General features: G+C 42.9%; 1 protein-coding gene across 4 annotated transcripts; it reads left to right on the top strand.

Annotated features, from left to right (window-relative positions):
- Window positions 1-4,838: 4,838 nt before the first annotated feature.
- Window positions 4,839-25,712, top strand: HUS1 (HUS1 checkpoint clamp component). 4 transcript variants are annotated; one of them, XR_004058063.1, is made up of 10 exons: window positions 4,839-4,988; window positions 5,620-5,747; window positions 5,842-6,018; window positions 7,620-7,727; window positions 8,774-8,848; window positions 15,471-15,570; window positions 16,859-16,978; window positions 19,565-19,723; window positions 20,378-20,445; window positions 25,574-25,712. XR_004058063.1 is itself a non-coding variant. In XM_010374411.2 (8 exons), exons 1-8 carry the CDS (start codon window positions 4,844-4,846, stop codon window positions 19,645-19,647), a joined length of 936 nt encoding a protein of 311 aa, XP_010372713.1. In that variant the 5' UTR covers window positions 4,839-4,843; the 3' UTR covers window positions 19,648-21,663. The 4 variants fall into 4 exon arrangements, 1 of the variants encoding a protein (XP_010372713.1); XR_004058064.1 differs by having other exon boundaries at window positions 19,565-19,758; XR_004058062.1 differs by lacking the exon at window positions 25,574-25,712 and having other exon boundaries at window positions 20,378-20,710.
- Window positions 25,713-27,751: the final 2,039 nt, after the last annotated feature.

The raw sequence follows: 27,751 nt of genomic DNA, 5'->3' as shown, positions 1-27,751 counted from the left end.
TGTTTGGACTGCTGTCCAGAAACCACCTTGTCAAGAAGTTGGACTTGCCTGCTGGAGGGTGTGAGACTATGTAGCAGAGAACAAGGTGCCCAGGCAACATCCTAGCACCAACTCTCAGGCATGTCAATGAGGCCACCTTGGACCTTCCAGCCCAGCAGACCTTCAGCCAAATGCAGCCTCATTCGGGAGCGCAGGTGAAAGCAGCAGAGCAATCACTCAGCCAACATCCTAAATCCTTGGTGAAGTCACATGTTTGGGGGAGTGTCTTACACATCAATAGGGAACCAACATACTTCCCACTCCCCAATTACTGCAATTCCCCAGGTTCCTATCCCCAGTTTCTGAAAGAGGACCCTGAATCCACTGAGTTCCATTTCTATTTTTTTTTACCCAGGCTGCAAGTTGCTGGCAGCCTATTGAGAGAATGAATATGCAAATGGCCAGACCATATATGAAAACAGAACTGAACTCTGGCCCACAATCTGCAGCAAGCTGACCAGAAAACCAAGCCATTCTCTACAGTAACCGGCCCAGGTGCCGGCTTGCTACCTAGGAGACACACTCCGGGTAGGAGACAGACAACTCTGTCTAACAACTGATGCAGGAGGCCAAACAACTCCTCTAATAATTCACCGCAAATGGCCAGGATTTGATTAATAACTGGCAGATTCCCTAATTTTTGTCCCTGCTTGCAACTTAGGAATAACTAGAGATAGGCAAATATCCTCCCCTAAACAATCATGTGGGAAGCACCCCTTCTGGTGAGCCCCCTCAGCTTCTCCAGGCCGACAGCCTCCATCAGGGCTCACCCAGGGCCTTCCCTTTTCCACTATAAAGCATTCCAACTTCTCTGCCTGCCTTTGAGTCTCTGCCGAAATGCAAGTGATGATGGCTGACTCTGAATAAATAGGCTTTGCCTGTTCCATTTGGTTGGTCTTCATTTATTTCCACACTATCAATTGTTTTCCTGAAAGTCAAGTGTAAATAGGGCTGGTCCGGTCAGCAGGAGCATGTGGGTCACTGGACACTCAGCAATCCAGTGATGCAGATTCTCATCAAGAGTGTGAGGTAGGGCATGCCATGGCCAAAATTGCCAATTCTATCTGTCCCCATCTTTAAAATGGGAATAACAAGCCAAGCGTGGTGGCTCACACCTGTAATCCCAGCACTTTGGGAGGCTGAAGCAATCAGCTCACCTGATGTCATGAGTTTGAGACCAGCCTGGCCAACATGGTGAAACCCCATCTCTACTAAAAATACAAAAAATTGTCCGGGCATGGTGGCAGGTGCCTGTAATCCCGGCTACTCGGGAGGCTGAGGCAACAGAATCACTTGAACCCAGGACTCCGAGGTTGCAGTTAGCCGAGATTGCACCATTGCACTCCAGCTTGGGCGACAAGAGCAAGACTCCATCTCAAATAAAATAAAATAAAATAAAATAAAATAGGAATAATAGTGCTTATTTTATGGGTGTTAATGTTATCTAAGTGATGATATCAGTGCAGAGTGCTATAAAATTAGAGCTATCTATCTCATCCTACTGATCAATAATATTTAGATAGTGCTTTAAAGGCATCCAACAAATGTTGATCACCCTCCTCTTGAGTGGGGCTGGTCCCCTTCCTTAATCCCCATCACTCACTACCATGCCTGACACTTCTCATGTGCTCCACAAATGTTCATTTAAAAAAGTATCTATGGAATTTATTGAAGAATTTTTTGACACTTTAAAGATGAGAAGAGTCTTTGAAGAGGTGCTTAAGCAAAAACCCATCTCTTAGAACAAGTACAATTCTCAAAAGACATTCACTCATGCCACCTCTAGGGTATGCTTTCCTTCATTTTACAGTTTTCTCATGTTAAAAAAGAAGACAAATACTGCCTTTCAAATTTGATGCGTAACAACTGAGCTAGTCACATGTTTCCCTTGGGTAATTTTTCCGACATTAACTGCTAACAACAGGGCTGCAAATTGCTTTCTCTTCCCCCAGGGACTAGAGAAGGCGAGTAAGTACCTGAAAGAGACTGGCCAAATACCTAGACAGAACTGACCATCTGCAGCTGTAGTGAGGTTATTTCCCTTACTTCCAACTACATGCATCCTGACTGACATTTTATTTGCACCACTGTTTATTTCAGTTTCTAACACAAGATTAAGGCATTTACCTCCCCACTAAACAAACTTAACGAACAGCGTCAACACTGTTTCCCAAATCATTGTGTGACTGAATTACTAACCTCTGAGGTTTAGCAGTTCTTAAGTCAGAAGGCAATTTACCGTAGCTGGATGAGAACATGAATATACATTGCATTAGAAAACTCAGTGGCACATGCGGCTTCTAGAAATCTCTAGAGATCACATTCCTTGCCTCAAAATCATTTGGAAAGTACAGAAGTAGTGTCAGTATATTTAATTATCAATTCTGAAGTTACTGAATTAATTTGCTAAACCTATTTAAGAAAATTGCAAGAGCACACAAAATATTCCTTTCTTCTTCCAAGAAAAGATAACTGCAGCTTTATTTTCTATTTCTTGAGTCAAATTCCTATATGATTTGGGCCTTTATCAATGCAGAATGTATAATATCACATCTTCTTAGGAAATTTAAAAAATTGCTTTATCAGTTTTTATGACATAAAATTAAGCAATTTACAGTAAAGTTCAAGAAGTTACAAAACATTGTTTACAAAGTTTATTTAGATACACTCTTTAATTATATTCATTTATCTACTAGCAGCCACTTTATTTAATGTGATGCTCAATTCTTCAAATTACTCATTCATGAGGAAATTTAAAAACATGCTTTTTTCCTGCAGATCATATGGGGCAAATAAAAAATGTTGGCAGAACTTTTTTTTTTTTTTTTTTGTGACGGAGTCTTGCTCTGCTGCCCAGGCTGGAGTGCAGTGGCAGATCTCGGCTCACTGAAATCTCCGCCTCCTGGGTTCAAGTGATTCTCCTGCCTCAGATTCCTGAGTAGTTGGGATTACAGGCACAAGCTATCACGTCGGGCTAATTTTTGTATTTTTAGTAGAGACCGGGTTTCACCACGTTGGCCAGGCTGGTCTCAAACTCCTGACCTCAGATGATCCACCCGCCTCAGCCTCCCAGAATGCTGGGATTACAGGAGAGAGTCACTCTGCCCTGCCTGTTGGCATAACTTTGAAAGTGGTATATTAAGTTTGGTCTGGTAAACACTCGCATGTGACAATGAAGATTAGAATTTTGCTTCATGTTATAGTCTTAAAATAGGCAAAAACTGCAATTTTTGTATTTTGCACCTTTTTATTATTACACTTTAAGTTCCAGGGTACATGTGCACAACATGCAGGTTTGTTGCATAGGTATACACGTGCCATGTTGGTTTGCTGCACCTATCAACTCGTCATTTACATGAGGTATTTCTCGTAACGCTATCCCTCCCCCAGGCTTCCATCCCCCAACAGGCCCCAGTGTGTGATGTTCCCCTCCCTGTGTCCATGTGTTCTCATTGTTCAACTCCCACTTATGAGTGAGAACATGCAGTGTTTGGTTTTCTGTCCTTGTGATATTTTCCTGAGAATGATGGTTTCCAGCTTCATCCATGTCCCTGCAAAGGACATGAACTCATCCTTTTTTATGGCCGCATAGTATTCCATGGTGTATATGTCCAACTTGTCCTTATCCAGTCTGTTATTGATGGACATTTGGGATGGTTCCAAGTCTTTGCTATTGTGAATAGTGCCACAATAAACATAACATGTGCATGTGTCTTTAAAAATAATCTGGGCCTGGCGCAGTGGCTCATGCCTATAATCCCAGCACTTTGGGATTATAGCCAAGATTGCACCACTGCACTCCAGCCTGGGCAACAGAGCGAGACTCCGTCTAAAAAAAAAAATTAACCGGGCCTAGTAGCTTGTGCCTGTAATCCCAACTACTCGGGAAGCTGAGGCAGGAGAATCCCTTGAACCCGGGAAGTGGAGGTTGCAGAGGGCCGAGATCACGCCATTGCACTCCAGCCTGGATAACAGAGGCAGACTCCATCTCAAAATCATCATCATCATCATCATAATCATCACCTGCATTGTCTTGATTCTATATGTCAAGTTAAAGACAACGGTCTAGGCTCCTATTTGCAAAGGGCATTAAAAATAACAATTAACCTAGATAATCTTTAGTCTTTGAAAAACCAAATTAGATACAACTGTTACTTCATTTCCTCCTTTAAAATTTCTTTCCTTTTAAAAAAACCTAATGACATTATTTATGCTAATAAGAATTTTATCGGATGTAATAAAGTTCGTCTTGAGGCAAACTGCAGAATTATCACTTAACGTCAGTGTTCTTTAAGCATCCCGTCTTTACCAACTAGCCAGTAATATGTTAAATTTTTTAAAAAGTCATTTAAAACAGTTTTCAGAACCTTAATCAACCAAGATGATTCAATACCAAAGTACCGGTACCGTCATCTGAGGCTGGAGGGTTTAAAGCTGCTCTACCTTAGAGAGGTATATTTAAGATAATATTGTTTAACCTTTATAAACGACTAATTGTATTTGGATATTTTAAAATAGCACTTGAAGTAGGTGTCACAAAATTCTTTCAAAACGTGAATTCTCAGAACCACCTCCCCAAATCTGGGGCTTGAAGCCACCGCCTCACTAAAAGTAGATTCCACCATTACCCCGGAGCGCGGAGGCATACCCGGAGACTGGGACCCCACCTCCTCGGGGCGTGACCTGTGATCCTTGACCCGTGACCCCACCTTCTCTGGGGCGTTACCCCTGGCCCCACCACCCCAGGGGCGTGGCCCGGAGGCAATCCTGGCAAAAACCGGGTAGCCGGAGCCGGGCGGAACCAATGTGCGCGCCGCCGTGTTTCCGGGCGGGGATACTCAGGGCGCGACACTTATCTGTTACCACAGAGGCCGTCGCGGCTGCGGCAGGAGGGGCCATGAAGTTTCGGGCCAAGATCGTGGATGGGGCCTGTCTGAACCACTTTACACGTGAGCAGGGAGGCCGGAGGGGAGCGAGGGAAGAACGGAAGGAAGCAGTGAGCGCGCGGTGTGGACCGCGGTGGAAGATCAGAGCGGGGATGGGCGGCGGAAGGGGCCGCGGAAGGATGGGGCAGGCATAGGGGTGCTGGTGGAGGCCGCGAGAGGATGGGGCAGGGAGTGCGCGGGTCGGGTCGGAGGGCACTTGTGGGGGTGAAGGCGGCTTTCAAGGGACGTTTCTGAAACTTGATTCCGATCACGCGGCTTTAAAAGCAAGCGGCCACTGCTCCCACAGACGGTTTTATCAGGCATTGACATTCCTTCAAGGCCCCATTCGTCCCTGCACCCTGACAGTGCCTAACCTTGCATTGAACTCTGTACTGCAGTAAGTTCGTGTTAAATGAATGAATGACTAGTAGGTGCCTGTTTTCGTATTTGAGCACTGATGATGTGTGCTGTACATCTCCCCGGGTTTGTTGGGAGAATTGCGTGACATCAGACTTTCCAGTGTGATACCAGTGTAAGTGATTATTTTTCCACCGAGAAGTTGCACCATGATGAACAAGAAATTCTGTAAAATAAGTTGGTCTCTAGGATACATGATGTGCGTTTTAGTAATTCCTTATTTTAACCCCTGCTTTAGGAATCAGTAACATGATAGCCAAGCTTGCCAAAACCTGCACCCTCCGCATCAGCCCTGATAAGCTTAACTTCATCCTTTGTGACAAGCTGGCTAATGGAGGGGTGAGCATGTGGTGTGAGCTGGAACAGGTGAGCAAAAACTTCTGAGAGGCCCGCACACTCTGCAGATTGTCTCTGGAAAGACCACAAATGCCCTGCCTCATCCCCCGTGTTTTTCCCATAGGAGAACTTCTTCAACGAATTTCAAATGGAAGGTGTCTCTGCAGAAAACAATGAGATTTATTTAGAGCTAACATCGGAAAACTTATCTCGAGCCTTGAAAACTGCCCAGAATGCCAGAGCCTTGAAAATCAAACTGACTAATAAACACTTTCCCTGCCTCACAGTCTCCGTGGAGCTGGTGAGTAGGAGAGTCAGGGTTTCAGAAATTTCCCGCAGAAGTCTTGGCCTCGAAGGAATAGACACAGTTAGCCTAGCCTCTTTAACAATAAATATTGTTGAAAGCTATTTGGTTTATTTAAATTTAAAGATCTGGTCCATAACTATATTTTGCATTAGAGTCAGTTCCTCCTCATTTTAAAATAGTGTTGTTATCATATGCATTCGGCTAGACTGCTGCTTTTTCCAAGCCATAAAACTTCCAGCCTCTCTATTTCTTGTAGTGGTATTGTCACCTTGTCTAGAAATCATGGTTTCTATGCATTTTCACCGTTGACATGTTTTCTCCCCACTCGTACCCTGCCTCATCTGCTGTAATAGCCTTTAAATGGCCCCTCATTGTTCAGTACACATATGTTTTATATGCTACTGCCAGATGAATTTAGTGCACAGCTGTCCTCCAAACACACAAATACACAACCTCATGCGCACACATACAACCCAGAGTTGCTCTTGTTACTCATGGAATGAGGTTCATATTTCCTTTTTTTTTTTTTTTTTTTTTTTTTGAAACTGAGTCTCTCTCTGTCACCCAGGCTGGAGTGCAGTGGTGCGATCTGGGCTCACTGCAACCTCCGCCTCCCAGGTTCAAGTGATTCTCATGCCTCAGCCTACCAAGTAGCTGGGATTACAGGCACCCACCACCACACCCGGCTAATTTTTGTATTTTTTTAGTAGATTTGGGGTTTCACCATGTTGGCCAGGCTGGTCTTGAACTCCTGATCCCAAGTGATCCACCTACCTCGTCCTCCCAAAGGCCTCCCAAAGTGCTGCGATTATAGGCATGAACCACCGCACCCGACCCAACTTTTCTTCATAACTCTCGACTCTTTGCAGTCAGGCAGTTCTTAGAGCTAATTAGGGTATTTCATGTCACAACATAAGTTTGGTATGTTTTTTCTATTGCTTAAGGAAAAGCAAGATAGTAATGTATAATACTTTTTGTCCAAAAGTGCAAGATATTTTGTTCTGTGAGTCTCATAGAAGCCCCTAGAAGTAAATATAGTTTGCCTTTTAACTGTTTAGAAACTGCAGCACCCTGAGTGTCCTATGCCCAAAGAGTGGCCTTCTCTTGGTTGCGTCAACATAGCAGGCTTGCTTCTTTCTGCCTCATGACTTTACATGTGCTGTTTCCCCAGCCTGAAACCCTGTCCCCTTGTTCCTGTCTTCCCATGGCTGTTGCTTTTGGTGGTATCTGAAATGTCACCTCGTCAGTCTAAGGAAACTCCCCCACACTCACCCTGGTCACTGTGGTTTGCTTTCTCACGACTGTAATGAGCATGTCATGCAATTTCATTTGTTTGCATTTTTATTGATCCGTTTGGAACACTGAGGACCTTTTTGTCTTATTCACCACACTTCCCAGTTCCTGAAAGTACCCAGAGTCTGTTCCATAAATATTGGCACCATCAATATTGGTCGAATGGCTTTTCAGGGAATAAATTGACAGCATTCCACTTAGATTTGGCATTTCAACTTTTTTGTCCTCCTGTCTTTGGGTTGTTTTGTTGTTGCTTAATATTAACAACAGAAATATTTTTAAATTAATTCTTTTCTTGGCAGTTATCTATGTCAAGCAGTAGCCGCATTGTGACACATGACATCCCCATAAAGGTGATTCCTAGGAAATTGTGGAAGGACTTGCAAGAACCGGTGGTCCCAGATCCTGATGTAGGTGATGCCCGCAATCCTGTTGTACACCCCACATTAAATGGCATGACTTGAATTCTCTAATTTCAGTTGTAGTCTTGCAGTATATTTTATTTTTAAAGGATTCTTAAGGAAAACATCAGAATATTTGCCTTTTGTTATTTACATAAAACATCTTAAAACATGTTGCATATGATAGAAATGTCATGCCTTCCTATATGTAGAAAATGTCTCACTCAGCAACATCATTTAAAACACAACTGAAATGATACTTTGGAGGACAATTAGTATTTGTTAGTATTCTTGACCTTAGACACCAATTTGGGTTTCCAAGACTTGATCTTTTCCTCAGCCAGTCAGGAGCGATATCTGGATGTGCACGAAAGCCAAGAAGAGAGGAATTGCATGGTTTAGGGCTAATATGGGTTAACAGTCATGCTGATGGTTAACCCTAGAACCCCAGAAGGTAAAGGTGATGCCAAAGGGCCCATTTCCTCTTGCTCACAATTTATTTAAGAAGAAAGTACAAAAATATGCTGGGTAAAATAATTACTTGACTTTTACTAGACGACTTCTACACTGATTTCGAAAAAGCCCATGTTTTATAGAGCACTCTTGGTAACAGTCTCAGGTGTGATGCAGTGACTCTGTGCCATATTTTTGCACAGAGCATGGAAAAGGCCCCTGAATCATAGGTGTAAATGTCCCTTAGAGGAGGGCCTACTGCTGAGTGCCTGAGTTTTATTCCCCCTGGACCAATATAGGGGCTTCTCAGCTGAAGTGCCCTATTCCTTCTTGAGCCAGAAGAATGCCCGCAGGGACATGGTTGCTGAGGTAACCAGAGGCAGACATTCCATTCTTTAATTTTGCTTGAGCATCCTTGAGTTAGTGAAATAGAATTGGTTTTCTTTTTATATTTTTAAAAGAACTTTATTCAGAAAATTGTAAAATAGTATCCCGTAGTTTTTGAGCATGCAGTGTGTTCCAGAGTTAGTTATGGAGCCCTTGTCATTACTAGAGTATATTAATATTTTTAATACTTGTGCTTTTTCTCATTGGTTTTGTAGGTTAGTATTTATTTACCAGTCTTGAAGACTATGAAGAGTGTTGTGGAAAAAATGAAAAACATCAGCAATCACCTTGTAAGTCACAACTTCTTTAGAAAAGAACTCTGAAGTATTTGGTGGGGCGGCATGGGTGCTCTAGCTCACCCTGCAGCAGTCCACGCAGATGGGCACCTCCTAACCAAGTTCCCACTCATGAGGACCTGGCCTAGTGCTGAGAACCTGCAGATTGCTAGTTGGATTTAGAAACCTATCCCAGTACTTTTCAAGTCTCATTCACTGAGGAAAGCTTTTATATTTGCCTTTAATCCCTTGTGTTTATAGTATATTAAGGATCTGTTCAGCCGTTCTGCCTGTTTTTCCTCTTACATTTTGGATGAAACATTTTTTTTTTTTTTTTTTTTTGAGACAGAGTCTCACTGTGTCGCCCAGGCTGGAGTGCAGTGGTGCGATCTCGGCTCACTGCAAGCTCCGCCTCCCAGGTTCACGTCATTCTCCCACCTCAGCCTCCCAAGTAACTGGGACTACAGGCGCCCGCCACCACGCCCAGTTACTGTTTTGTTTTTGAATTTTTAGTAGAGACGGGTTTCACCGTGTTAGCCAGGATGGTCTCGATCTCCTGACCTCGTGATCTGCCTCGTGATCCCTCCCAAAGTACTGGGATTATAGGTGTGAGCCACTGCGCCCGGCCAGAACATTGTATCTTTTACATGCTAATGTGCCCATATTTTTCTATGAGTCACTGATACGATTGACAGTGAGTTTGGAGTTTCCTGTCTGCATGCCAAATGTCTTTCAGTGAGCCAGGGACAAAAGTATGCCACACCATAGCAGCCTTTATTCCAAGCACCCCTCACACCAAGCTAGGGGGCACTTTTATATTTCTGTTTATTTTCTGTTTATTTTGTGAAAGTCTCCTATGGCCACGTGGCTCGAAATGTTACAGTGTGTGACAGTGGTGGGAAATACGTGGATTATCCTCATTCATACCTGGGGTTATTCTGAGTTCTTCCTTCACTCACTGCCCCTCCCCCTGCCCCCTGCTCCCTCCTACCCCACTCCAAAAAACACACTTGGTTATGTCCCTGAATCTTTTAAAGACCACTGTCCACCTGATGAAGCATAAACTTTTGATCTTCCTAGCATACCAGGCCACCTCTGTAGCCACATCTCTGTTGTATTGCCACACCCTCCCCGCAGAACCAGGCTGGGTTCTGGTATTCCCCAACAATGCCTCTTCTTTTCTGTTCAGTTTCTTTGCCATTTCGCACATGGCTTCTTCTCTCCATCTCCCTGGAAGGCACTTAGCCATTCTCATGCTTCATAGCAGACCTTTCCCCACCACCCCTCTGGAAGCCCCTCCTCCATGGAGCTGAGCTGTCCAGTGTACATGGTAAATCACCTGCTAATATCTCTGAAGGTCTCCTGAACCACCAGCTTCTTGATAAGGGAAACCCCGTCTTAATCATCTTTGTGTCCCAGCTGCCCAGTTTGAGATTGCCACTCGGTAGGCAGCAGTTAAGTGTTACATTTAATGAAAGAAGGAAGTGACTGGGCATCTCTAATGGGAAGGTGGACATTTTTAGTGTGTTAAATTTTTAGTGTTAAAATTTAGCTTCAAGAGGTCTTTGAAATCACAAAAGTATTTTGAAGCCTAGAAAATGTACACTGGGCTGTTTTTTCCTAGAGTTCTGCTCACTAAGAGCATTGCTGTCGTTGGACCTAACTCAAGGCTTTTCTTTCATAAATTCTATATAGAGCTCATTTTAATTTAAAATCTGTTTTCCATGAAGCAGTGTGCACTGTGCCGACATTGGTGTCACCTGTGACTGCAGTGATGTTGATCCAGTTGTCAGGCTGGCTTCATCTAGGGATACCCTGGGGACTTCCAGAGAAATTTAAAGAGGCCCAGGAGAGAAAAGACAGGATGGTTAATTGAAGGATGGCATTTGTTTGTTCTTTCTGTTCAATGAAAATGATTCAGCAAAGTAGAGAGGTAGAAGAGTAGCTTAGAATCATCAGAGGTGTTCTGTTTTCTCTTTTTTGTAGTTTAAAAAACAGACATTTTGTGGAGTGGCTACTACATTCTGGAATTACTAAATGGAAAGTTATCAAGTTACTGTAGCAAAGTACATAATCAAGTTACTGTAGCAAAGTACATAATGAGGTCTTCCTGGGTATCCAGAATTCTGTGTCTGAATATTACAGGCAGTAGAATTAAGGAAAATGGTAGACTCAACACACTAAAAATGTCCATCTTCCCATTAGAGATGCCCAGTCACTTCCTTTCATTAAATGTGAAGTGTGACTGATGGGGTGGGTTGTGTATGTGACTCATGCAGGAACAGAAAAATAAGCAAGAACTGGAGGGAATCGACATCATGTTCTAAGACATTACTTCTAAGTTCTACCATGTGTGTGAATCCCCTGGGATCTGGTTAAAGTGTAGATTCTGATTTGGGAGGTCTGAGCTGGAGCCTAAGGCTCTATTGCTGACCGGCTCCTGGGGGATGTCAGTGCTGCCTGCTTTCAGACCACATCACGTAACAGTACTTTGTGATTTGTGCCTGTATTACTCCGTTTTCACACTGCTATAAATATGTTACCTGAGACCAGGGAATTTATAAACAAAAGAGGTTTAATTGACTCACAGTTCTGTCTAGCTGAGGAGGCCTCAGGAAATTTACAATCATGACAGAAGGCAAAGGGGAAGCAAGGCACGTCTTACATGGCAGCTGAAGAGAGAAGAGCACAGGAAAAACTGTCATTTTTAAAACCATCAGATCTCATGAGAACTCCCTCACTATCATGAGAACAGCATGGGAGAAGCTGCCCCTGTGATCCAGTCACCTACCATCAGGCCCCTTCGTCAGCACTTGGGGATTACAATTCGAGATGAGATTTGGGTGGGAATACTGAGCCAAAACAAACCATATCAGTGCCATACTATATTGTACTTCAATTGTTATCTGAGAAACAGCTTTGCAGGGTCACCTTAATGATGGAAACCAGAGAGTCTATGTTTAGAGTCATGATGTGGAAGAGGGGAGTCTTTGGAGCCACACACCTGGGTTCAGCTCCAGGCTGCGCTGTGCAGTGAGTGCCCTAGTGCTGGGTACTACCCCAAATAGGGATAACAGTGCAGCTATGACAGGGGCTTCGTCACTTTTTATAAATTTAGAGATAATTTTTACTAGGTGCCCAGTATAGTCAGCATTCAGTAAACAATAGGTGACTATTTTAAGGAAATCATTGAAAAGATCATACCCTGATACTTAAGAAATCAAGTATGTTGATGTGCATAATATTCCAAATAACCGAATCATAAAATAGACATGGGTGACCAGTGTTCAGAGAATTAATTGTTTGTTAATTTCTTCAATAAGTATTGACTCAAGGCCACCATGTGCTAGGCACCAGGTGTTAACATTTAGGAGGGAGTTAGAATCTAATGTTCTGTTACTGAGACTTTTAGGAATTCAAAAAAAATGCAAGAGAACATTTAAGCCTGAAGTGCATCTAAGACCATTGCAAGTTGCATTTTTGAATAAGTATTTATTTATTTATATCTAAAACCATTGTTTTTCAAAACAATGGGAATTTACAGATCTTGAGTGTGTGGTTATTTGGAACAAATGAGCATAAGTCATGTGTTAGCCTTACAGAGCCCCAATAAGCAGTCCAGCATATTCACAAAGATTGTTTTATGTATTTTATTTCAGTCACCTATTGTTCCAGATTGTAGGAAAGCGGGTTAGGAAATATAACAATCTGTTTTTTGGATTAATGAAAGAAAAGGGTTGAAAGTGAGTATTTCTCATTCAAAGTAGATTATACAACAAGTAAGTCTGGGGCACTATTTTTCTATTAATGTGAAAAACTCAGAAATAAGAGTTCACCCAAGTTAGAAAAACTTTGTTTTTGGAATGAAAACTATTCAGAGTTCACCAATTTTTTTTTTTTTTTTTTTTTTGAGACGGAGTCTCGCTCTGTCACCCAGACTGGAGTGCAGTGGCCAGATCTCAGCTCACTGCAAGCTCCGCCTCCCGGGTTTACACCATTCTCCTGCCTCAGCCTCCCGAGTAGCTGGGACTACAGGCGCCGCCACCTCGCCCGGCTAGTTTTTTGTATTTTTTAGTAGAGACGGGGTTTCACCGTGTTAGCCAGGATGGTCTCGATCTCCTGACCTCGTGATCCGCCCGTCTCAGCCTCCCAAAGTGCTGGGATTACAGGCTTGAGCCACCGCGCCCGGCCAGAGTTAACCAATTTTAAGGAACAGGAACAAGGAACACTAAATTGTATTCAGTAAACATGGACGCTGATACAGAACTGTGCAGACAGGATGCCTTCTCTCTTTTCTGTCTGTGGCACTGTGAGGATGGAATGGCCCTAAATAAGACTAGTTGTTAGATGACACTTTTATAGTACAAGATGGCAAAATGCTGTCTGGCAGACTACACACGGGCTTTCCAGAGACCTCCTAGGCTTTAACATTGGGCAGATATCAACGTCAAAAAGAGAAATAATATGTACTGGTTCTTTTAGGAGGAAGTTTCATTGTAGGTGCGGGAGTGGACCAGGATAGGTTAGCAAAACCTCAAACCACACTGTGACATATGCTTCATTTCTAGGTTCCATCCAATTAAAAGAACTGATTGGTTGTTGGGGGGGGGCGGTAGAGAGGAGCTTCAGAGGAAAGGAGCCCCTTGTGACCTGTGGAGACTGTCCTAAGGCAGCAAGAGCAGGAGTAGAAGAGGGGCGCCCGATGGTATGTGAGGGAGAGGCAGAAGTCTGGTAGCCTGGGCATGTGGAGTTCAGCTCAGCAATCCTCAGTCCTGGTAACCCAACAGCAGCCCCAGACCCTTCTGGATTTGGGAATTTCATTTTCCAACATGTGAGTTTATTTTCTAAATAAATGGCTATGTTCTCGTGAAATTCTAAAGGCCTTATGGTCATATTAAATGTGTATTTATGACAAATGGTTTATTATATTTTATAAAAGTAAGACACTGATTTCCACATTATTTTCTCATTTTCCTCCTTCCTGTTTTGTAATGGTTATATTATGTCTACATCCTCAGAGCATAAAATTTTATTACTACACATTATTCTGTCCTCTTCGCTCCTGTTGTTTAGTTTTGGTTCCAAAGGTCAAAATAAGGCTCACACTGTTTATGCTGTAAGTTCTCCAATGACTTTTTGGTTTTTAAAAGCTTATTCTCTAGCATATCACTCAGCAAGGGCTCACAGGAATAGGATTCCATTGGTTATCATGTATTTAGAATGTCAGTTTGGCTCACTGCACTGCATTGTCTGCTGGTGTGTATTATTGCTATCAAAAAGTCTGATTCCATTCTGATTTTGTTTCACAGCTTGGATTTATTCATTTGAAGGTGGGGACTAAATACTCTGGGGATTTTTCCCATTTTCTTTAAATCCAACTGTCTTGACCATCCGGGGTCAATTTTCCCAGGTGTGTGGTGTGTCCTTTCAGTAAGTGGGCCCAACTCTTCATTCACTTCAGGAAAGTTTTGAGCTGTAGTTGATAGCATTTATTTTCCAGTGTTTTCTTTTTCTTCTGGGACTCAGAGGGCTTGGTTCTTCTCTACCATCTTTATTATTTTCTGTCAGATCCTTTTCATCTCTTTGTTTCTGTTTGGTAAATTTTATTTTTCTCCTTTCCATCCCAGTTTCTCTTACTATTCTCTCTGTGGCACCTATTTGCTCTAGTCTTCTTCCTTCTAAACTAGTTTCTGTTTCTGAAATTTTTCCTTGTGTTTCTAATTACTTCCTGTACTGTCAGCTATGTTTTCATATGTGCATGCTGTCTGGTCATCTCATGTCTGAGCTTCCCTAATTCTGATTTATGTTGTTCTGTCATAGCTTTTATTATTGTTCATTTCTTTTAGTTGGTCTTGAAATAATAGGCTACACTCTGCATCTGGTTTGCAGAGTGCCTTTAGTTTCTGAGTGTGCTATTTGGACATTATAATTTCTGTTTTTCCTTTTTCAGAATATTATTATATGGAAGTCAACCACAATCCTTTTGTTGTTGCTGTTGTAGGTGGTTTTTCTGGTTATTTTAGGAGGAAGTTTCATTGTAGGAGTGAAGGTGGACCAAAATAATTTTCTAACTTAATGACTCTAGAATTCTCTATTCTTTGTAACCATAAAATATTAAAACATGCATCCTCACCACGTCTCCGGGACTTTCTGAGATCTGTCCCTCTTTTTCCTTCATTTAAAGCGTCATTCCCTTTTTTTTTTTTTTTTTTTTTTTTTTTGCCCAAGGTGCCCATTCTGCTCAGTTGAGGCTCTTACTTCCCGTGGTTCTGTCTCACTGCAGGACTCTCTCCTGCTGTGAGGGAGTTCTCATCAGCCCCACCAAGCCCTCCCTAGAGCCCTGCCCTTGTGCTGCTGTAGTCTCCTGGCAAACCTGTTTTCACATCTTTACTGTGTTCTCCATTCTGGGAGGCAGGCAGGGGGACTGCCCCTTTGAGATTTTTGGGAGGTTTCTGAGTTCTTGGCTCTTGGGCCTTATCTTGTCTTTCGCTGATAGCACGGGGGTCTCAGGGCGCTCTGAGGTGTTTTGAGGTTTTGTAGGGTACTTTGTCATCTGGTTGTGTGAAAGCTGCCGCCCGTGGAGTTTTTTTCCTTTTGTCTTCCTTCTCTAAGACTATGTAAAATACTCAATTTGCAGGTTATTGAAGCAAACCTAGATGGAGAATTGAATTTGAAAATAGAAACTGAATTAGTATGTGTTACAACTCATTTTAAAGATCTTGGAAATCCTCCTTTAGGTAAGTGTTCTAGTGGGTTATATTTTGCTTTTGATAAGTTAACTGTGTCAGATAACCTACCTATTGAGGTCTCTTAATGTAAAAAGGTTGAAATTCAGTTGACTTTGTTTCATGCTTGGGTAAAGAACAAAGGAATTGAGATTGGACTACGTATCTCTGTGGTGTAGTGGAGCAGTTAGCCACCAGGGGGAGAAGCTGTGCCACCAAGTAGCTGACGGATCTGTGCAGGGTCTCCATACTCTGTAGAATTTGGACCAAGTTAAATAACCTCCAAGATCCCTTCCAGCTCTTCAATTCCTATTCTACTCCTAAAGATTTCCATTTCTCACCTGGAATGGATTCAGAAAGGTAGATACATTTGTTCTTATATTCTCCTCCTTTAGTTACTTCCATATGTAAGAAATTAGTGTAGCAGATGCAAAACTGTTTCACTTGATCACATTTCTCATCTCATACAAGGTAATAAGGGATGATAGAGTCAGTTCAGCAAGTGGGGAAAGAGGGGACGGTTGGACAGTCTGGCGAGTCATAAGCCAAGAAGGGGTTAGAATCATGGCTGGAAAGTGGGCAGCTGCACAGTAGCAGGAGCTGCCTCAGCAGGAAAGCAGGCAAAGGACCAGGGGAGAAACACCTGGGGATGATGAGAAAATCATTTTATGATACATAGGTGTTCCATAACCAATAAAATCGGCCCTGGTCACGTTTAGAATTAAGTTACTACAAGTTTGCTTGAATATAAACGCAGATTTTAGCATAGAGTTGGAAGGAATGTTTACTTTCTAGTTGAGAGCATCCTATTCCAGCAGAGTGAAATCCATGTGGTTATACCTTTGATAATATTGTGTAAAGTGATTCATTCTGATGTCACTCATTTTGTTTCTTTTAATAAACATAAGGTGGGACTTACCTTTGGTACTTTCTCAGAAGTTGAAAGGATTTTTTTTTTATTGCACTTGAGAATGAGAGGCCTTGCATTAGTTAATGTATATATTTTCACTCTTAAAATACATAGTGAGTACAAATAAATACAATTTTCTTTGACCTAAAGAGGGGGATTGTGTTATATTTCAAGTCCCCTGTAAATAAAGATGCCCTGGAAATTATCATAGTATTTTAAATAGTTAGGACCTAATGCTTAATGAATGACAACATTTACAAGTTGCAGTACTTCTCCAGGATGCTAAAACCAGTGCTAAAGTGAATCACTTATTCAAGTAAAATGCAAGTGTCTCCAGGTTTCCTGTTATGTGCGAAGATGTTGTATTTAAACGCATTCCTATCATTTTAGCCTCTGAAAGCACCCATCAAGACAGGAACGTGGAACACATGGCTGAAGTGCACGTAGATATTAGGAAGCTCCTGCAGTTTCTTGCTGGACAACAAGTAAATCCCACAAAGGCCTTATGCAGTGAGTGTGCTTGTCTGTTTTGTTTTTCATATTCTTTCATATTCTAAATGCTTCAGTCAACTCTAATCTAACAGATTGCATATAGTCTCGTAAGTCCAAAAAAAAAAGCTCAATTATGTGGACTTTAGCTTCCTAGGACAGTCGGGTTTTTAAAATTTTCCTGGATTTAGAAGTACCTAAGGTGGCAGCAGAGAAACAACCCCTGGGCACTCTGTTAGCGCCTGAAACCTGCAGCCACACTGGTTGGTAGGTGGGTTGTGTGCTGCCTCAGCTGGCCAGCGCACCTGGCGACGCCCTCGGGAGGATGGGTGCAGATCATCCCACCTTCTCCATGGCCATCTAATTTGACCTACTCAGAGTGCCAGACACGGTTTGGCTTGGATTTAAGTTTTCCCTTGTGATGTCTTGTTTCCTTTCTGTGGCTACGCTGGCCTGCACTCGCTGCCCCATATCTATCCCTTGGCTGCTGGTTAACAGTTGCCTCTTGATTCTGGCTGGGCCCCGTCTTGTGAGGTCACACACCTGCTCCAGCGCTATTCATCTGCTGGCCACACATGAGAAGGTCATTACCTGCCAAGAGCTTTTCAAGGCATTTTTGTCACCTTCTACTGAAATCACAGCGACTGCAGCCTGGATTTGAAGTTCCACGTTTTGTGGAATAGCTCCCAGGCTGAGCTGAGAGGAGGTTGGGCCAACACTGCACCTCATCCCCTTCGGATCTGCAGTGTGCTGTAGAGAAGGAACAGAACATTCTAGGTGGCAATGTCAAGGACCAGCCCTTTTAAATGAGAGACATGAGGAGAATCAGAAGAGACCATGGGAGGAGCGATGGGTATTAGGGAATTGGGGAAGGCATCTGTTGGAGTGATGGGCACAGAAGGAGATACCACCAGAGAAGCAGCTCTGAGGGTAGAGATGGAGAAGCTAGATGAGGCCAGATCATGAGGAGTTTTGGAGTGAGGTAGCTGTGCTGCTTTTTAAGGAACTTTGACATGAACGGTGTCATATTTCTAAGGCCGAGCATAGTGGGAGCTGTGTGGCAGTGCCAGGTCCTTAAAGGTGCTTCTCAGAACCTTGATGTGCATGGAGATCACCTGGAGGTCGTGTAAAGGGACTCCTTGTTCATAGTTTGGGCTGGGCCTCATGGCTGCACTTCTCCCAAGCTCCTGTACAATGCCCAGACCCTTGGTCCTGACAAGCACAGTGTGAATGGTGAGAGGGTGAAATACTCCTCGTCTATGTAGAGTATGGAAACACAGGGGTTGGGGGGTCCCTGCGCTGCACAACATCAGTCTTTGAACTTGGTATTTTGGGGACCTTCTGAATCCAAGGCTGATGAGGAACACAGAAGAGTTCTTATCAAAGGTGGTTGACTAAGCCATATGTCTTCTCAACATTCACTTTGGTGTCCCCACGTGTAGCAGAGGAAGGAGGACCAGCAAATTGTGATGTAGCAAAAATAAAAAAAAAAAAACCCTAGGTTGAACTTCTCATACCTTCTTAACTTCCCAAAGCCCCTTTTCTGTCTCTATCAGTCTCCTTCAGGTGTTGGATCAGTTGTCCCTTCCTCTAGCTAGGTCCTGCCACCCTCAGTCTCTGCCTCTCCTGTGCCCTTGTACCACCTCTCTTAAAGAATGCTTGTCTTCCTGCTTGTCCTTTCTGGTCCTTTCCCTGACCTCCCATCTCCTGGGGTTGGCCTCTCTGCAGCCTGCTCATACATGGTTTCTTGTCACTCACTCACATCTGCTGGAGACCTTTCCTCGGCTGCTGTGCTGCAGCTCGCCGAGCTCTGGGTGGTTGTCACACTGTGTGCTGCTGCCCACCCTCATGTTGTCTTTACTTCCCTGCTTGGTTGCATGCCTGATGCCTTGGATTTTAGCCATCACCCATGGCCCTCACGGGATTGGCAGGACCGTTGAGATGCAGGGGTCCATCCCATGTAGCAGTGTGTGACATAGTCTGTCCCAGGTGTTGGGGGATCCTGGCTCTTGGCTCTTCTCAGCACAGTTCCTCCACTCACTGGTGAGGAGCTGCTCTTCCCTGCAGAAGGATGCTGATGTGGGTGAATGTGGTTTGCCAGCCTGCTGGGGGTTTTGCCAAGGGCTTGGGCCGCTTCACTCTTCCTTTCCTCGCTGCAGGAAGCCGCCAGTGCTGAACATCAAAGCTGATTCAGTACTGGTAGATGTGCTGCTTTATTGAATGATCTACCAAGGTAAAATTTTGCCAGGTCAAGAAATAGCAATTTAATCCATTTAGAGGAATGAATATAATTTGAAAAATTAACTTATTTCAAGACTAACATCTCGAAGTGTTGGGACCTGCTTTTAAATAGCTTTCTGGATTTTGAGACATACTTTTACTGGCTGTGATTTATAAGAACTTGTGGTTTGTGGAGTACTGTCCTAAATGCCAGTGATGCAGCCTCAGCTGTGGCAGTGAGAGTGAGAGACTGTGGTCTCCACAGCTGCCTCAGGGAAGACAGATGCCTAAAACAGGAGGCACAGGCTGGGAAGGCTGTTCTGAAAAAGTAAATATCAAAATGTGTGCTGCACTAGGTCTTTAAAATCATGGCTTTTCTCTTCCCAGATATTGTGAATAACAAGATGGTGCATTTTGATCTGCTTCACGAAGACGTCTCCCTTCAGTATTTCATCCCCGCGCTGTCCTAGCACCCTGTTGCTGGAGTTGGCATGCAGAGACTTTGTCAGGATGGGAGAGACCGTAGGCGTTGTGTTCTCATCACTGGTCTGTGTCCTCACAGCACCGCACATCGACACACTGTACTTATCTGTCCCTCTCTAACATTTTAACTAAAAGTTGACTTAATGGCACACAGTTGGATAAACATATCACTTCATGTTGCTCATGTCTGTTTTGTTTTGTTTTTAAGACATTGAAAAGAAAAGCTAGAATTTATTTATTCAGGCTTTAAAGAACAATTTCTCATTGACGTTGTGAAAATCCCCATGTATTTAGACTTGGTGTAGTAGCCAGAATTCGTGCAGCTGTTGCCTGGGAGCTGGGTACTTTCCCTCCAGGCAGAGGCTCTAGCTCAGCACGGCCTGTAGCGTACAGTCAGTCTTGCATTTCAGTGTGTTCACCCTGCTTGCTCCTGCCCCTTGGAGCCCAGTGACAGAAAGTATAGCCTCTGTCACCCCGCCGCCACTGCCTTGGTTACTCAGAGCGCTATGGGGTGTCACAGCTGCAGCATTTGGGGTCTCTTTCTCTCTCTTGCTGAGGACTCAAGCCCACCTGAGTCCACTCCCCTCTTGATGTGTGGAGAGCTGGCCCAGCCAACACAGCTCTTCGCTGGGAGCTCCTTCTGCCATTCCAATTAGTTTCTTCCTGGGGCCAGTTTTGGGTTTAGGTTGTAATTCCTTATATTTCTTTCTTCCGCAGTGCATCGGATCTGTTGTTCTGGAAAGAAGACCCTTCTATTTAGAGTAGAAACAAACGAAACTTCTAAGGTATCATCTGTGTTAAGTGATGAGACCATATTTCTTTGATGTTTCTGAACATCAAAGCTGATTCAGTACTGATAGATGTGCTCATTCTCCCTGAAACATACGTATCATATTTCCTATTATAATTCTATCTCATTGTCCTGTGGAGGTGGACATGATCAACAATATCTTTTATTGTTTTGTTTTGTTTGAGATAAGGTCTCACTCTGTCACCCAGACTGGAGTGAAGTGCAACAATCATGGCTCACCGCCTTGACCTCCTTGGCTCAAGGCATCCTCGCACCTCAGCCTCCTGACTACTTGGGACTACCGGTGTGCGCCACCACATCCAGCTAGTTTTTAATTTTTCATAGAGACAGAGTCTCACTGTGTTGCCTAGGCTGGTCTTGAACTCCTGGGCTCAAGCCACCCACCCACCGGGGCCTTCCAAAGTGCTGGGATTACAGGCATTAGCCATCACACGCATCCATAAACGTTATCTTAATGTCACATTACAAAACTGAGGCCTAAGTTGCTTAGGACAAGATGAAGAAATGGAAGACTAGCTAACATGAAAATTTATATTTTGGCTTTTTCATGTTTTTTGGTAAAACCAGTGTATTTGAATGGTTCTTTTGATGTTTAATAATGGTTTTTTGTTTGTTTGCTTGTTTCGGTTTTTTTTTTTTTTTGAGACGGAGTCTCGCTCTGTTGCCAGGCCGGATTGCCAGTGTCACGATCTTGGCTGACTGCAACCTCCACCTCCCAAGTTCAAGCGATTCTCCTGCCTCAGCCTCCCGAGTAGCTGGGACTACCGGCGTGTGCCACCACGCCCAGCTAATTTTTGTATTTTTAGTAGAGATGGCGTTTCACTATGTTGGCCAGGATGGTCTCGATCTCTTGATTTCGTGATCCACCTGCCTTGGCCTCTCAAAAGTGCTGGGATTACAGGCGTGAGCCACCATGCCTGGCCTATGTTTAATAATGTTTAAATAGGGTAGAATATTTTGTTAAATTAACATTTTAAAATTAGAAGGCACCATTTTAATTTTTAAACCCTTTCTCACTGTAACAAAATTAATTCCAGCTGTAGTGAGAAAACTTAAAAATCATGCTACAAAATGAAACAACATCTGAAAGTAGTTTTATAAAACTGAAATTGTTAAAGAGAATGGTATTAGTGACTTAACCATTTGCTCTATATGATATTTATTATCAAATACACATAATTTTGAAGATTTTAATGAGTGGCTTAAGATTTTATCTTTGTGTAGAATGTGGCTGAAGAAACCTTAGTTGAGATTCAAGAAGTTGGTGTCTGTTTCTGATTCTTATCACAACTTGCTACTTAGTGTCTACCAAGTCCTCCACCTCTTTGCTCCTCAAAGAGCTGTGAAAAAGGATGGCGGGAGCCCGTACAAAACCACAGACTTAGAGAAAGGCACAGTGCTGCTTTATTGAATGCTCTCCCAAGGTACAGTTTTGCCGGGTCAAGAAATAGCAATTTAATCCATTTAGAGGAACGAATATAATTTGAAAAATTAACTTATTTCAAGACTAACATCTCAAAGTGTTGAGACCTGCTTTTAAATGGCTTTCTGGATTTTGAGACATACTTTTACTGGCTGTGATTTTTAAGAATTTATGGTTTGTGGAGTACTGTCCTAAATGCCAGGGTAAAATAAGGCAGTCCCATTCCTTGCCTGCCCTGGGCTGAGGGCCCCACGTCCTTTTGGTAGGCACATCTTTTCTCTCCTCCCTTTTTCTGCTCTCCCCCAGCATATACCTCCTAGCCCTAGGCAATTACTTGTCTAATATCTGTCTCTATATATTTGCCTATTCTGGTTTTTAGCTGTTTTTTTTTTTTCCTGGGGGAGACAGGATCTGGCTCTGTCCCCCAGCCTGGAGTGCAGTAGTACAGTCACGGCGGCTCACTGCAGTCTCAAACTCCTGGGCTTAAGCAGTCCTCCTTCCTCACCCTCCCAAGTAGCTAGAACCACAAGTGTGTTCCACTGTGCCTGACTAATTTTTTTTTTTTTTTTTTGAGACGGAGTCTCGCTCCGCCGCCCAGGCTGGAGTGCAATGGCTGGATCTCAGCTCACTGCAAGCTCCGCCTCCCGGGTTTACACCATTCTCCTGCCTCAGCCTCCCGAGTAGCTGGGACTACAGGCGCCCGCCACCTCGCCCGGCTAGTTTTTTGTATTTTTTAGTAGAGACGGGGTTTCATCGTGTTAGCCAGGATGGTCTCGATCTCCTGACCTCGTGATCCGCCCGTCTCGGCCTCCCAAAGTGCTGGGATTACAGGCTTCAGCCACTGCGCCCGGCCACCTGACTAATTTTTAAATTGTTTTGTAGAGAGGAGGTTTTGCCATGTTGCCCAGGACTCCTGGGCTCAAACAGTCTGCCTGCCTCAGGCTCCCAAAGTGCTAGGATCATAGCCGTAAGCCACCACAGCCAGCAATTCTTTTTATCCAAGAATTTTATCAGCCGAGTTTTGAGGTCATTCTGTGCCATATTGGAGACACTTAAGAATTTCACATTCCAGTTGCTCCTGGCTAGCATCCAAGTGGCCCTGTTGTCCTCCAGCGCTTCCTTGGCCCAGCAGGGAACTGCTTAGCCGTCAGTTCTGTAGGCTGAGTTTACAGTGAGGGACTGTCCCTGGTGTGAAGGAGCCCACTTTTGGGGACCTAGAATGTGGCCTCAACAGTAGTCCTGGGGCTGGACTTCTGGTTCAGCCACTAGGCAAAGGTGTTTAATGACATTCATGTTCTTAGTGTATGTTGCCAATTTAGCAAAGCATCCATCATCTTGAAGAGGTAACAATTCAGTACTTTTTAAAACAGCTGTATTGAGATGTAATTCACATATCACACAAATTCACCCATTTAAAATAGACTGTCTAGTGGTTTTTAGTATGTTCTCAGAGTTGTACAACCATCACCACTATCAATTTTAGAACATTTTCATCACCCAATAAAGAAACTTCTTAACCATAAGTAATCATTTTTCATTTTTCTCTCTTCCCTTGTTCTGCTCTCCCCCAGCATATACCTCCTGGCCCCAGGCAATTACTTGTCTAATATCTGTCTCTATATATTTGACTATTCTGGTTTATAGCTCTTTTTTTTTTCTTGGGGGAGACAGGGTCTAGCTCTGTCCCCCAGCCTGGAGTGTAGTGGTACAATCACGGCTCACTGCAGTCTCAAACTCCTGGGCTTAAGCAGTCCTCCTGCCTCACCCTCCCAAGTAGCTGGAACGACAGGTGTGTGCCACTGCGCCCGACTAATTTTTGTATTTTTTGTAGAGATGAGGTTTTGCCACATTGCCCAGGCTGGTCTCAAACTCTTGGGCTCAAGCAGTCTGCCTGCCTCAGCCTCCCAAAGTGCTAGGACCACAGGCATGAGCCACCACACCCAGCATTTCTTTTTATCCAACTGTAATTATATATCCTTGACCAGGATCTCCCTTACCTGCTGCCCCCAAACACCTAAGCATCTGGTAACTACCATTCTACTCTCCTTCTATGAGATTTGCTTTTTTAGATTCTAAATATAAGTGAGATCGTGCATCGTCTGTGCCCGGCTTATTTCACTTAATATAATATTCTCCAGGGGTTCAACCATGTGGTTGCAAATGACCAGATTTTGTTCTTTTTTATCGCTGAATGGTACTCCATTGTGTATATGTCCATTTTGTTTATCCATTCATCTGTTGATGGTCACTTAGGTTGTTTCCATATCTTGGCTGTAGTGAATAATGCCGTGAATATGGGAGTGCAAGATGTCTTTTTGATATACTGATTTCATTTCCTCTGGGTGAATACCCAGTAGTGGGATTGCTGGATCATATGGTAGTTCTATTTTTAATATTTTGAAGAACCTCCATACTGTTTGCCTTAATGGGGATACTAATTTACATTTCCTCTAACAGCATACAGAAGCTTCCTTCTCTCCACATCCTTGCCAACACTTACCTTCTGTCTTTTTTTTTTCCCCAAGAAAGGCCCAAACAAAGCTAATCTTTTATCTTTTTGGTAATGGCCATTTTAACTGCTATGAGGTGACTGAGGTGATACCTCATTATAGTTTTGATTTTCATTTTCCTGATGATTAGTGATGAACATTTTCTCATATACCCATTGGCCGTTTGCTTGTCTTCTTTTGAGAAGTCTGTTCAGGTCTTTTGCCCATTTTTAAATAGGCTTATTTGTTTTCTTACTATTAAGTTGTTTGAGTTCCTTTTATATTTTAGATATTAAATCTTTGTTGGATGTATAGTTTGCAAATATAATGTTTTCTCCCATTCTATAGATTGTCTCTTCACTCTGTCGGTTGTTTCCTTTGCTGTGCAGAAGCCTTTTAATTTGATGTAGTTTGATTTACCCATTGTTTGCATTTGTTGCCTGTGCTTTTGAAGTCTTGTTCATAAAATTCTTGCCTGTATAAATCTAGTGAAGCATTTCCCCTATGTTTCCTCTAGCAGTTTCATAGTTTCAGGTCTTACATCTATGTCTTTAATTCATCTTGAGTTGATTTGTGTATATGGTGGGAGATAAGGGATTAATTTCATTCTTCTGCATGTGGATTTTCAGTTTTCCCAGCATCGTTTATTGAAAGACTGTCCTTTCTTTTCAATAAATGTTGTTATTGGCACCTTTGTTGAATATCAGTTGGCTGTAAATGTGTGGATTTATTCCTGGGTTCTCTGTTCCACTGATCTATCTATTTTTATACCAGTACCATGCTGTTTTTATAACTTTAATTTTATGGTATATTTTGAAGTCAGGTATTATGATGCCTCCGGCTTTGTTCTTTTCGCTCAAGATTGCTTTGGCCATCCAAGGTCTTTTGTGGTTACATACGAATTTTAGGATTTTTTTTCTATCGCTGTGAAGAATTTCATTGGTATCTTGAATAGGAATATTGCACTGAATCTGCAGATTGCTTTGGACAGTATGAACATTTAAGAAATAATTCTTTCCATCCATGAACACAGGATAACTTCCCATTTATTTGTGTCTTCAGTTTCTTTCATCAGCGTTTTATAGTTTTCATCCTAGAGATTTTTCACCATGGTTAAGTTTTTATATATATATATATATAGTATCTATTTATAGCTATTATAAATGGGATTTTCTTGATTTCTTTTTCAGATAGTTCACCATTAATGTATAGAAATGATACTGGTGTTATGGCTGTAATCCCAACACTCTGGGAAGCCAAGACAGGTGAGTTGCTTGAGCTCGTGAGTTTGAGACCAGCCTGGGCAACATGGCAAAACCCCTTCTCTACAAAAAATACAAAAGTTAGCCAGATGTGGTGGTCCCAACGACTTGGGAGGCTGAGGTGGGAGGATTGGTTGAGCCCAGGGGGCTAAGGCTGCAATGAGCTGTGATTGCAATACTGCACTTTCTGTTTCAGGGCAACAGAGTGAGATCTTGTCTCAAAAAGGAAATAATACAGATTTTGTGTGTTGGTTTTGTATCCTGAAATTTTACTGAATGTTTTTTAGTTTGAACAGTTTTTTTGGTGGAGTCGTTAGGATTTTCTATACTTATGATCATGTCATCTGTAAACAGGGACAGTTTAACTTCCTCCTTCCCAATTTGGATGCCTTTGCTTTCTGTTGCCTAATTGCCTAATTACAGCATGTTCCTGTTCTGTAAATGTCCAATGAACTAGAGAATGATTCTTGGATAGTTAATATTGTCAATGTTGATGAACTCTTTTCCTTCTCTGAAAGCAGCTACTTTCTTGGAGGTTTCAATTCTGCATGGCAATTTGCAGCATTTCTAGTGGTACTGCTCCATATTTTATAGCTTTATGAAGAAGGTGTTTACTTTTTTTGAAATTACCTTGAGACATTTCAAATTGTGCAGAAGATATATGCACAAAAGCAAATGTCTTGCAGTTTGCTATAGCAGCTTATGCGTCATCTGACTCTTGAATAGCTTTTAATTCAGCTTTCAAATCTCACTTGAATTTGAGCAAAACCTTCATCTTTATTTGTATCTGGACAAAGTACTTCAATTGCTTGACAGTAATGACCAATCAGTTTATTTAAAATGGTATCATTTAGTAGGACAGTGTTTTTCTCTAGTTTGAGCAATGAATTCAGCCAGTCATCTGGGTTGTTCATCATCATCATCATTGGTTATCAGTTCCTGAGTTATTTTTACCAGTGAGTTTTATGCCTTCAGACAGCTATTTTGAATTATCTCAGGAATATCATATATCTCTGCCTCTTTAGAGTCAGTCACTGGCACTTTGTCTGTTTGGTGACATCATGTTTCCCTGACTGTTCTTCATCCTTGTAGTTACACATTGATATCTGAGCATTGAATATATAGGTATTTATAAACAGTCTTTACAATCTGGCCTTGTCTGTGATTGTCCTTGTACAGTAGGTCTGTCCAGAAATTGTAAGCACACTGTCTTTTTTGGTCTTTAAGCCCTTGAGTGCTACAGCCCGTGTAGTGCCAAATGGTGCCCTAAGCCCAGGTTCCCTACAGTTGGCTCTGTGATTTGTTTACTGATTGCTGTAAGCCCCACCCCCATTCTTTGTTTCTAATTTACACCTAGTAGGCTGACCCTGATGGCACCTGCAGTGCTTCCAGTGGGAAAGGACCATAGTGTGCCCCTGTGAAGAGTCTCAGAATGGTGGGGAAGGTGAATACCCACCTCCTGCTCTTTTTTCCCACTGTAGAAATTGTGATTCCAGAGAAATTCTCCAAGTGAGGTGCTATGTGCGCTTGGGGGAGTGGTGTCATGATCAAACAGAACCATTCTCTTTACCCTCTGATCATGGTTTTTCTTGGCTCTGTGGTCCAGTGAGTTGTCACAGCTTCACTCCCAATTTCTGGGATAATCAGGGCAATAATCTTGCCACTGGGTATTTGCTTAGTTGAAATTATGTCGTGGGGACAGAAGCCAGTAACTTTTTTTTTTTGAGACGGAGTCTCGCTCTGTCGCCCAGGCTGGAGTGCAGTGGCCGGATCTCAGCTCACTGCAAGCTCCGCCTCCCAGGTTTACGCCATTCTCCTGCTTCAGCCTCCCGAGCAGCTGGGACTACAAGCGCCCGCCACCTCGCCCGGCTAGTTTTTTGTATTTTTTAGTAGGGACGGGGTTTCACCATGTTAGCCAGGATGGTCTCGATCTCCTGACCTCGTGATCCGCCCGTCTCGGCTTCCCAAAGTGCTGGGATTACAGGCTTGAGCCACCGCGCCCGGCCAGAAGCCAGTAACTTTAACTCCTCCATTTTGCTGATGGCTCTTGAATTCTGTTCTTTCATATGGATTTTAATAGGGAGGGTCTAAAAAGAAGCTTCAGTT

The sequence above is a fragment of the Rhinopithecus roxellana genome, chromosome 6 (genome assembly GCF_007565055.1).
Source record: "Rhinopithecus roxellana isolate Shanxi Qingling chromosome 6, ASM756505v1, whole genome shotgun sequence".
Classification (NCBI taxonomy): Eukaryota; Metazoa; Chordata; class Mammalia; order Primates; family Cercopithecidae; genus Rhinopithecus; species Rhinopithecus roxellana.
This window is presented reverse-complemented; position numbering and strand designations above follow the sequence as displayed.

What these genes read in the sequence shown, in the direction of transcription:
- HUS1 (XM_010374411.2), top strand. Translation starts at nt 4,844, where the DNA reads ATGTGCGCGCCGCCGTGTTTCCGGGCGGGGATACTCAGGGCGCGACAC. An exon ending in CTGTCTGAACCACTTTACAC is followed by an intron (nt 4,989 to 5,619) that starts GTGAGCAGGGAG and finishes CCCCTGCTTTAG; the next exon opens with GAATCAGTAACATGATAGCC. An exon ending in AAAACATCAGCAATCACCTT is followed by an intron (nt 8,849 to 15,470) that starts GTAAGTCACAAC and finishes CTCAATTTGCAG; the next exon opens with GTTATTGAAGCAAACCTAGA.